Source organism: Telopea speciosissima, chromosome 1, assembly GCF_018873765.1.
Source record: "Telopea speciosissima isolate NSW1024214 ecotype Mountain lineage chromosome 1, Tspe_v1, whole genome shotgun sequence".
NCBI lineage: Eukaryota > Viridiplantae > Streptophyta > Magnoliopsida > Proteales > Proteaceae > Telopea > Telopea speciosissima.
In genome coordinates, this window is record NC_057916.1 from 15,525,526 (window position 1) to 15,537,839 (window position 12,314).

Consider the following 12,314-nt stretch of genomic DNA (forward strand, 5'->3'; position numbering starts at 1 on the left):
CCTGGGACTCCCTGGGTTGAAACCCAGGGTCAAAACTTTTGATACTGGGTTTCGATCCTGGGCCTCCCTGGGTTTCGTTTCGGTTAGGCCTGAAACCGAGACAACTCGGAGATTCGGTCAGTTTCGACTGAGATTTAGTTCCTTGGGCCTCAGATGTAGTTCAGGTGAATCTGAATAGCATCAAAGCAGCCCTGTAGCTGGCCTGCTCGAAATTTAAAATGCTAGGTGCTTCTGTAGCGTATTGGTTCTAAATCTTGTTTGTATAGTACATTGTGAGATTGGAATGTTTTCAGTTCTAAAGATTAGTGTCGTTTTCCAATAGTAGTTACTGAAGTTGGAAGTTCTAATATTGCAGTTTGGTTTCTGCAGATATTCGTGGGTCTTCATAAGCTCTTAGGAAAATCAGTTTCTTTGGGCATAGATAACTTAACTTGGACACTTCTGAAAGCTACTAAAGATGATAGTTGTAGTCTTAATGCATCCGATGAGGAGGCAATGATTGAGTGTCACAGCAAGCTCAATGTGGCACTTGCTGTAATGCACGAGTGTTTCGAGCCTGTTAAAGAAAGTCGCAGCGAGAGAGATCTTTTTGAAGATGTTATTTTCTGTAAAGGGTGAGATGACCTTATTTTCCTTTCTAGTTATTTTCCCAACTTCTCTACCTTTCTATCTTGTGACTGGTACATTCTTTATCCTTTTTCTCCCTGTTGCATAATTTAGAATATTGTGCAAGTAACATCTCAGACACCCTCCTTCAGTTCATACAGTTCTTCCAATTTCTTCTTGAATGATTTGAACTGCAGAACTGATGCAGAAAAGTCAGGGAATTTTGTGCCTCATTTCTTAAATCTTTTGCCTTACAGAAACTTTGTAAAACAGGAGTTAGCAATGACTTGATGTTTTGATTTGGGTTGTGAATTCTATGTCTAAAATATTGTAGCTTTTAAGGTGGAGCGTATTAGCACAATAGCCAATGGGATTGGGTTTTTATTTTTTGTTGGCAGTTAAAAAATTTAATGTTTTCTACTGTGATGGTAGTGTTTGACTGGTCATCATATTCGTAATAGTGATGTCCTGTTTTGTGATACATGATACATGAGTTCCATAGATTTTAAGCTTATTGAACGAGTTTAAAATGACATGTAAATAGGCACATGTCTTCTGAAATAATCTTCATCAAGTGCATTATATGTTCTCTTTTTCTGTGACATCAATATTTATTCTTCTTTTATTGTTTGACTTGGAGTATTCGTAAGGATGTACGGTTTTATTGGTTTTTAGTGTTGATTCTGTATTTTTTGATTTGGTTTTATCTACCTAGATCATCTTTGGTTCTTATATACAATATTGTACTTTTTCTTTAGACAGTCTCTTTTTCTGCTTATATTATCAGGATTCAATTTTCCCCTGCCAATTCGTGCATCCGTATGTGTAGCACATGGATTTGACCATGGTTCGGTGCTGACTTGGGAAGAATTTTCTTCTTCTGAGTCCTGTCTTCAGCCGGGGGAGGGGGAGGGACAGGAGAGTAGGAGGAGAGGATGGAGGAGGGTTGGAGTGGGGAGGGGTGAAAGAACAAGAAGAAAGAGGAGGAAGGCAGGTTTTTTTTTGGTGAGGGGGGGTGGGGTGGGGAGGCGAGAAGATGAAGATGGGGGGAGGTGTATCTGATTTGAAGTTCCTGTTAGTGCTCCATCTTTGCATGCTTCTCTCTCTCTCATAAACATTTGAGAGATATAAAAGCCCTAGGTTCCACAGTGAAAGCTATGAGCCTAAGGTCATATAAGAGGGTCCCTGGACCACAGCGAAAGCCATAGTCCAAGACGAGCAGGTTACCCCTTAACTGGTTGTCAGTTCCTCCACATTTGGATGAAAGTATATATTTTCGATCTGACAGTGATATAGATATAAATATATGGGATCAAACCTTCTCCCCATCTCAAGGAGGGCCTACACTTCTCTTTCCTAGTCGATCTTGCTCTTTGAAGTGGTTGTCAAATGTGATGCAGAGAACGAGAGCGATTCTATTTTTTGGTTTCTTGTTTCCAACTTCGAGAGTGACATGGATCCGACCAACCAAGGAACCCTAACTAAAAATTATTTTAAACCTACGAAGTAACAGATCCAAGGTCTACAACAAAAGCTATAGTTAAGACATTTTTCTTTATTTTTCTCCTTTATGAAAGAAAATTGATAAAATATGTTAGACTTTGGGCCTAATTATGTTTATGTTTAATGTCATTCCTCTTATAATAGTTGTGAAAAGTATTAAAATAATAAAAGTAAGTCATAATATATTCTTAAAAATATTTGAAAAACCTATTTATCTCCTTGGTCCTCAAATATTTTTTTTGTCCATTCTGACACTTCATGTCCATGTGGAACTCTGATGCTCTCGCAGGCATAATCCTGGTAGCAGTTTTCTGTGAACTCTTTATTTATTCTCTTTTTGTTGCTTTTTGATTTGGAGTATTCATAAGGATGGAAGTTTTTATTGTTTTTGAAATTTTGACCTTGTGATTGATATTCTTTGCTAGAGACGATCCTGTGGTTCTTATGTACAGCATTGTAGTACTTGTTTGTTTTCTTGTTGACAGTTGGAAATATGGGCTTGGAAGAAAGCCTTTCTCTGCACTTTCCCGCTTCCCTGACACCTGTGCCCCAACCTTTTGATTTTGTTTCTTGACCGGGAGGGAACTGATTTGGGAATTAACAGGGGAAGCTGGATGGAAATTCTACCAATTACATACAGTTTTTAATACGGGACTGTCTAAATAAGACCTCTATAGGTGTATTTGGAATATTTTACCTTCTTTTGATTGCCCATATCTTATTCCTAAAAGTTCTTTAAGGGAAAACAAAAATTGTCAAATAATTTGAAAGTGATTTACCATCATGTCATTCTCAAGAGCTGTCATTATCCCGCACGCTTTTCGAGTACCTTTTAATATTATTAGATTAGCAAGGAGGAAAATAATGACAAAGGAGAAGGGGAAGGGTTTTGATAAAAATAGGATAAAGGATCAAAACACTTGATATTGGAAGGATCTGGTTAGAGTTTGAAGGCAAAAGGCTAGGGCTGCCAGACTAGCTGTTATGGGATTGCCAAGCTAGTTGATGTGGAAAGACCAGAAGCCCTAAAATGAATAGGGGAAAACTGGGGTTTTAGGTGGGTTCAGCAAAAGGATTTCAATTCATTAGAGTTTTGAAGATTATGGCCTTGTTTGGTATAATATCTACCGTTCTGTATTGATTCTTGTGGGAAGCAGTCTTGATTTGTGCAAGTGATTCTTATGGTAAAGTAATGCATTGATTGCATACCATAAATGATCCCCCTCAAGAGATGACGAAATGATTCTCAGAATCAAAGGTGGATTTTTTTAGCTTCAAAAGAACTAGTCCAGAAGTGAGAGAGATGAGGGGCCGAGGGGGTGGGGAATCAAAGACCCAAACAATCATATTTGTGCCAAATACAGTTCTTGTAAAAATTGCTCCAGAGAATCTATCTCCTTTTATCATTCTGGCAAAATAATATCAAATGAGCCTTAGGTTAAGACAGCAGGGCGTTGGGTTAAATTGATCAACTCTCTAAGTTTGACATATCAATTACCAAATTTCTTCACCGTGGGACTGTAAAACTGTCCTAGAATGGCTTTGGAATATGGTTTAGGTTTGCATTTATGCTTATGGATTCTAGGTTTAATTTATGGATGGAAAATTAGAGTTTGGCTGAGGTATTAAACAGAAACATAACTAAGGCCTGATTTGGTATGATTTCTATTTCAATTTCAGGGGATGATTTCTATTTTTTGAAATTGTTTGGTTTGATTTTTGCACCTTATTTCAGTGAAATAGAAATTCTGAAATAGCTGAGGAGCTGTTTCAGAATTTCTATTTCATTTGATTTAGCACTCTTGCTCTTGAATGAACACATGGTTAATTTCATGGGCAAAGTAGTAATTTCATGTTAAAAATAAAACACCACCCTTCTTCTCCTAATGGTCTCTCCATCACCACCCCATTCCCACCATTGCCACTGCCACCACCACCACTACCACCACTACTACCCTGTTACCACCACCACCACTACTACCCCCCTACCACCACCACCACCACTACCCTGCCATCACCACCACCGCCACCACTGTCGCTGCCACCGCTACCGCCGCCACCACCACCACCCCCACTACTTCCACGTCACCACTACCCTGCCACCACCGTCACCACCACCACTACCCCGCCGCCACCATCACCATCCTTCCCAAAGAAATATAGAGAATCTATTCTTAGAATTTGAACTATCAAATGGATTTTTTTTATTCTTGAAATATTTCATATTGCTACAACCAAAACAGTTTCAATTTTTTGACCAAAAATCTATTTGTTGACTATTTCAAGAAATCAATTCAAAATTGAAATAGAAATCATACCAAATCAGGTCTAAATTATTAAAAAAGAGAAACACAACTAGGAATTAATGTTGTGTTTGGATTACTGGTATTTGGATATCTCTATTATTCCAGTACTAGCTATTGGATTAGTGTATGTTTTAGGAACACTATATGTTAAAATCTATTGTTTGGATGATATGTAATAATTCATTAAATAGACAGATGGATTTAATATAACTGGATTACTATTTGGGCTAGGAGGATTTTACTGTTCAGTATTTATATCCGACATAATTGTCTATGATTTTATATTATGAATACAAAATGTGTCAATTGTAACCTTCTTTGGGTAGCAACCAAGGAGGTTCAAGAGGGTTGTGGTTGCTTGCATAATGATTTAAGAGATCCAAAATAAAAATTACCCTTATTTATGTTGTAATATTTTTTCTTGAGAAGTAGCAATTTATGAGAATAGCATAAAGAGTGGCACAAGCCTGCAAAAAGAGGCAAAATAGTTCACAACTAATATACAACAACAAAAAGACCCATCCATTACAGCAGCCAATGCCTCAAAGGAACTACTCCCAAAACGGATTCCTGTGCAGATGATCCCCTACTTAGCCAAATCATCAACCATCTCATTAGCTGCTCTAAAATTCCATCCGAAAAAACAATTAAATCTGGTTCAAGAAGCTGAATGAACCTCATGATATGTGCAAACTTCCGAGCTACTTTGAAGTGCAAGACATCAAGGTATGAAGTTATCAGGGAATGAGATTTCTTGTAATTTCTTTTTTATTTGCTTAAGCCGTGCAACCCAAGAATCTGTTAATTAGACTTCTTGGTACATTAAAGGGTGCTGGTGCTTAATTGCCTCTTAGATTTGGTTTCTTTAAAAAGTAAGGTTAGAGCAGAGTAGTAGATAGAATATGTCTTAAAGGAGTCATAGTTTTGGTTGATTAGGTATCATTGTGGTAAAGATGTGTAACCCACTGTTTTTTTTGAATTAAGGAATGAAATTTGGTTTTGTGGCTAAGGCAATGATTCTTTGCAGAATGGCTTTGATACTCATCAGCTCATGTTGAACAGAACTATCTATTCTCTTCAAATTATTTCAAAATTTTCCTATATCTATTTGCAGTTGTTGTGAATTCATTAAGATATTCTGGAGAGATTTCAATCTGTTATTGTATTCTGGTTCTGGTTTTTCATCACAATTTATTTTTTCCTATCAGATCAAATTGATAGTATCATTCTGATCTTCCGGTGGTTTTCTGTATTCAATCCTTGAATCTAATCCTATATTTCTGATCTGTTTAGTAAATTGAGATCAAGTTCTGTTTTGGGAATCAATTTGATTGTCTAAAATTGATTTCTGGGTGGAATTGCTTACCTTAGCTCTTGCACTTGGCCAGTTGAGAGGGAAATTTCTGTTCTAAGAAAAAAATTCAATAAGGATCTAACCAGGCCCCACGATTAGGTTTATGCCCAATCCGGATCAGCTGGCTGGCTTCTTGAAAGTTCTCCTCAGTTGGTCCCATTACCTGCTGGCCTCTTAACCTGCCTGTATCATCCCTCTCAAAAGAAAGAAGAGAAAAGAAGAAGACTGTTCAATCACCTGCAGGGCCATTAACCTTCCTGCATCACCCGTCCCAAAAGAAAGAAGAAAAAAAGAAGAAGCTGACGTGGAGACTGGAGAGGGCTTATGAATCTTTGAGTGAAAAAACAAACAAACAAACCAACAATTTCCACTCAATGTTATGTAAAAAGTTATTTGACCTCCTCTCTCTCTCTCAACTAAAACCTATCTAGGTAATTCCATGGACTTGGTCCACTCTTATCTTTACACTCTGATTTCTGATGGTTATAGATTTTTTTTAAAAAAATTTTGGTTTCTATCTTCGCATCAAAGTATTGATCACCATTGTCCTTATTCCTTGTATTTAATTCGTTCCTAGTATTTGATGTTTACACATTTACAGGTCGGAGCTGAACCGGCTGAATTTTCGCGGATTCTACACTGTGCTTTTAGGAAGGAAGGATGAACTTATTTCTGTGGCTACTCTTAGGTCTGCCTTGCTCGCACTAATCAAAGTGGGTTAGAACTTTCTTTCTGTTGTTACATAATGTTAGTCTCAAACATAATTTTTCTCTTCAGGGTCTATGGTGAGAAGGTGGCAGAAGTACCCCTCGTTGGTACCCGTGTCCAGTACCGTCGGCTTGGGATGTGTCGTCTCCTTATGAATGAACTCGAGAAGGTAGTGTTATTAATAACTATCTATTATAGCATCTAATCAACCTGCTAACTACTTTCACAACAATCACAAAGGAGAAAGAAGCTCAATAGTCGGCAATTTGTGATTCTGTATTAAACTCAGTAATTTACGTATCTTCACTTGTTGATTTTGATCAAGATTTAGTGCAGTAGCAGTCCCATAATATCCTCTTATGATTTCTGATTGGTCCAAATTTTGCTACTAGACATGTTGTAAATCAATGAAGGGGGATCTACAGCACCATTGCAGCAAGGACCATGATGTATTGTGTTTGTAGCTACCCATTTCTAATTTTGTCCACATGTCCTAAGCCTTATATGTTTGTAGCATCTAAAAGCATGATATTTATTGTCAAGTGATGTGCTTCTTTGATACGAGAAATACTTAAAAATTTGGGTAGAATGGCATAGTAATGCAGTGCTAATCTCGAACCAGTGAGGTCCAGTTGGAGATCAACTTGCAATAGGATCACAGGTATAGGGACAACTCAGATATGCATGAATTTTTAGTTGAATGGTCTACTTTTCAAGAACAAGTCTAAAATCTTATGTTGATCTAATGGTCAGATTTGAAGATATGAGGTAGTCTAAAAAATAGCAGGTAACCAAAATAGAAACTTCGAAACCAATCAAACACAATAACCAAACACCAGAATCTAGGAAGTCAGGATTGGAAATATCTAGGAGTACTAAAATAGAAAGTTCAAATTTAGTAACTCATAAAAATAGCAACTAGAATCCAAAATAGAAACATAGAATAGAGAAATAGCAAGTAAATCAAGTTTAATAACATGTAGAAAAATAGAAAGTAAGGATGGAGTACATGTTGTAACCGCACATAGGAATCAATTAGTGAATGCCCAACAGAACTTTAATTCGATGGTAGGAATAATTTTGCTAAACCAGCATTATTACGTGATCTGAAACTTGAATGAAGAAGAAAATAGAAAGAATAAGGATAAGTTAGGCCTCTCACCTAACTGTGGAGGAGGAATCCCACCAGCTCCAGCCTTGGCATCCACCGTGGTTTCCCTATTGCATCCCACAGTAGAGTAGTTTTGAATCCCACAAAACCATGCTCTGACTCTCACAAAACTCTCAAGCTCAAGGCTAAATTGTTTTTCAAATCGTTGTGGTAGCATCATCCCCTACTCTTAAATAGGAAACCCCTATGTATGGTAAGGGGAATCCCTTACAATTTAAGTATTTTTTAAAATAGAAACAATTCTAGAACTTTAACAAAATAGAAACTAGGGGCTGGAATGTAGGACACCTATCTCGCCTTCTAGAAACACTAGTAAAATTTATAATAAAGAATAAGCTTGCTAAAATAGAAACTAACACTAATTCCATATGGGCCTTAAATTTGGGCTTATAAAATTGACCCATTACAATGGAAAACCCAAAAATGTGCTCATGGACCATATAACCCATTGGATACTCAAAATTAAACATATTGGTCCAGTCCAAAGGGCCGGTGTGCTGCTGACTTCTAGTTCTCCTGAACTTCATCATATAGCCTATCCCTATCTGTGTGTGCTATCCGTTGCTCTTGTTCAATGGTTCACGAACACATTTCAATGTACCCCCTCCCTAAGGGGCCTGCCTGGGCAAAATTTGACCCAATCAAATAGAGGTCACTTTTTCACTTTGAAAGACTATGGATTTTGGATGCTTTAGATAGACCAAACTTTGGCTTGGGTGTTTGGAAAGCCAAAATTTGTATTGGACACAACAATGCTATAAGTTGATCCACTTGGGTAGTTAGGATGGTGTCATATATCTCTATGCCATCCTTAAGTGAGTACACAAATGGATGGACTTGGTGGTGTTAACTTCATGATTACAATGTTATTTCTTTTGTTGTTCTTCAGAAACTCATGGAATTAGGAGTTGAGAGGCTGCTTTTGCCAGCTGTTCCTCAAGTGTTGCATGCATGGACAACTTCCTTTGGTTTCTCCAAGATGGCGGATTCAGAGAGATTGAAGTTCTTGGAGTACACTTTCCTGGATTTTCCAGACACGGCAATGTGCCAAAAATTATTGGTGGAAAAGCCTGCAGACAAATTGGCTACATCAACAGGTACTCTCCCCCCCCCCCCCCCCCCCCCCCAACCAAAAAAAAAGGGGGGGAGGAAGCATGGAAAAGAAAAACAAAGTATTCTTGAAACATAACAACCATTCTTCTGTGACTATCAGATGGACATTCATTTTGTTTCTGCCTGTTTAACAGGGAACCAAATCAGACTTGGCAGAAAGTTAAACCAAAGTGATGAGAGCATGAAATTTGATAGATACAGCATTGTTCCTGGAGCAATTCAAGCAGATAAAGTGGAGCAAAAGCAGGAGTATGTCCCACTTCTATCATTTTCTCGCTTCATTCTCAAAGCTTACTTATAAGGTGATAACACCAAATTTTTTTTTTGTTTTTTTTTTGGGGGGGGGGGGGGAGGCGGGGTTGGTTTGGTTTGATCTGGAGTATCTTTCATCTAAAACTTTTTATTTAACTGCAAAAAAATGCTCCAACAACTGAAGCTTTTGGATCTGAATAAATGTCAAAATGGCACGAACAACTGTAACATAGTAGATTTTTCTACTCCGGATATCACCTAGGTTGGGTTGTTGTTGGCTATGTCAGGTAAGAAAGCTATGCATGGAAATTTGTGTTCAAAAGATTTAGTTCAGAAAGGGGTTAAAAAAGCAAATATAGAATGGGTGTTTATCTGCATACCTTCAAAGATTGGTAACTACATAAAGAATGTGCAACTCTACGGTATTGGGGGCGATGGATGGAACAAAATCTTTTATCCATTTCAGTATTGCCAGAATTGGGGGCCGGGGTTGGTGGAGCAAAAATTAATGATGAAGGCATAAATAGATTTTGGAAAACGTTTGGTTTGGCTGACTAATGTTATGCAGGCAAACGGCAGCCAATCGCTGGTTCTGCTGTGTATCTAATGTGTCAACACCTGGAAAACTGTGAGCCAGACACGCCCGGGGGGATTCACATGAGCCGCAACAGCATACTGCACCTTTGGCACGATGTGAAACAACTATGGGTCCGAAGATATGTATGAATTCAATGGTGTTCCATTAATATCAGCCATATAGGTTTATCCATCTGAGAGAATCGTTGATGATGGTAGTTTTGTCCACCCCTCCTCCCTACCTTACTGCAGTGAGTACAAATATGTAAAATGAATCATTTGAAAAACTTGTATTACGCATACAATGCAAATGAACCAAATACTAGATTATCATAGTCTTAGCTCAGTGAGCTCACTCAGTTAGATTGATGCATGAGTAGAGATTTACAGGTCTTTGACTGTCACTAAATTCAGTTGCGTTCCATTAGTATTGTCTTCATGGTTTAGATTTATCCATCCTAGAAAAATTGGCACTGATGACAGTAGGGCTGCTGTTTTAAGCATCAAATTTGTTTGGGGAAAAATATAAAAAGTATAAAAGAGAAATAATTCTGGTGAACAGTTTTCACCAAGAGATGGGACACATTGCTCAGTTCTGCTTGGATCTCTGTGGCTACTGTATGCAGGCTGTCAGCTTAGATGCAAGAAAGTGCTTACAGCCAATGTCCAAGATGTGTGCAGCAGTCCGTAGGCTTGGGGTTGTGTTTTTGAGCTTTTCAGAATTTGGTGTTATGTGCTTCAGTGCTAGTTGCAATAGAATTTGTTTTAGTATCTAATAATCTAATATATATATTTTTTTTAATTGCAAGTACACCAACGTCCAATAGGATTTCAAGTTAGAGTTCTTTTAGGCTTGTCACTTGAGAAATACTTGTAATTTTTGTTTCTTTTTCAGGTTTCAAGTTTTTTTTTGGGGGGTGAATTTTCAGATTTTGATGTCTATGAATATCTATTTATTCGCCTTTTTTCTTCCTTCCCTTCCACATGGAAGGATCATGGAGTTCTCCCTGCAGCACTAATACTAGGCCACCGTCCATTACGATTCAAGCTTTTATTTCTTATGGAGCGGGGCAAGCAATTAATTTCAATACTGAAATGACCATAGGATATCTGAACTTTGACTAGAGTGAGTTGAGCTTAGCGGCAGGAGATCGAAAGCCCTACCTTTCACTGACTTGGGAAAGGCTCAATCATCAGAAATGGTTTGAGGAGAGATTCACCCTTTCCTTAAGATCCAGGGGAAGTTCTGTTCAATGTGATTTCACCCCATCTCAAACTCTGTCTTGCTTTCTGGGCCCCATAGGCTAGGCTGCTCATCGCCTTGTTGGTGTGCTGATCTGAGGTGTCATTGAGATCTGCAGGATGGCGAAGACTGGGGTGGATGCAGAGGAAATGAACGCATTTCCGTTCTATCAAGTGTAATCTGTGGTCATTAGCTATCCAATGCAATTGAGCTTTATTCAGCCTAGCAACAGTGAGCTCTCAGCTTTGTGGATTCATCGCGGGAAGATTTTCTCAACTGATTAGGTGGATTCATACTGAGTTGATGCAGATTCATTATCAAATAGGGCTTGTTTCATTGGGAATAAGTCTAGGGTTGGGCTACATACATGTTGGGCCTTTGATCCCAAGGGTTTTCTATGTAATAGGCCACTTTAATGAGCCTAAACTAGGGGTATATAGGTTGCATACGGGATTAGCCCAATACTTAGTCTTATTTTTGTGTTTTTAATTGAACTGGTTTAAATTGGTTGCATCCAATTGGTTCAATTGGTCTAATTTAAGTGAAGTGATCCTATTGGCTAAGAGGTTCTTATATCCTATTGGCTAGTAGGGAATCTTCTTTTATTTTAAGTAGTTTAAGTTGTTTTTAAGTCATTAGGACTCTATTTTGAGTCTATTTCAGTTTCCTAGTCAGTTTAAGTTAGCTAATAGGTTAAGGATTGGGTTAGGCCATTTCTTTTTAGTGTCTAAATCTAATTTTAAGTCTTTTATATAAGGTTCTAAGGGGGCCATGTATTGAACACGAATTTGATTAATAAAAATTAGCTTTATGCTTGCTGCCTTTGTTGCTGCCTTTGCTCCATCGTGAGTGTGCCTTGTGAGTAATATCAAGGTTGAAGGGATTGGTGGACTCCGATCGACTCCTTGCATCTTGTAGATCGGGAGGTCTTTCTTCTAGTTCTTCAAAGCTGCTACCATTGAAGATTTAATCTTTCAAGTAATTAGTTTATTAATTCAGCATTTAACCTTCTTCTTCTAATCCTCTAACCTAAGCTCCATCTACTCCTATTATCACCCCTTCCATTAATCCATAGATCCATTAGAACCCTAAAACCCTAAATCCAATTCTGCCCTAAATTGCAGAATTTTGTAACTCATCCAAACCCTAACTTCTTTATACCAAAATAACCCTCTAGACCTGCCCATTAATACCCTATAAACCTCTTTCCTAAAATCTGCCCCTAAACCCTAGCTCAACACCAAAACCCTAACCCTAATATTTCTGAATTTCTATTTCTTATTCAAACCTCATTAAAACCTATTCTAATAGACTCCTAAAATTCTGCAGACCATTACCCAATAAAACCCTAACTCAATCTCCCATTCCTAACCCTAATTTTGCCCTAGTTACCCTAAACTGCCCATTCGGCCAACCCTAAAACAGAACCTGGTCCTAAGTGAGATTTATTTCACCTAGGCTACATTAATTTGATCCATCTCT

The 12,314-nt window shown here is 38.0% G+C and overlaps 1 protein-coding gene across 1 annotated transcript in view; it reads left to right on the plus strand.

The window, feature by feature from the left end:
• The window catches only part of LOC122657751, a 39,912-nt gene that overhangs the window by 25,630 nt on the left and 1,968 nt on the right, over nt 1-12,314 (plus strand). The window contains exons 5-9 of the mRNA XM_043852548.1: nt 370-614; nt 6,371-6,457; nt 6,547-6,646; nt 8,538-8,745; nt 8,896-9,010. Coding sequence (XP_043708483.1) covers nt 370-614; nt 6,371-6,457; nt 6,547-6,646; nt 8,538-8,745; nt 8,896-9,010 — 755 coding nt within the window. The remainder of the gene's footprint in view (nt 1-369; nt 615-6,370; nt 6,458-6,546; nt 6,647-8,537; nt 8,746-8,895; nt 9,011-12,314) is intronic.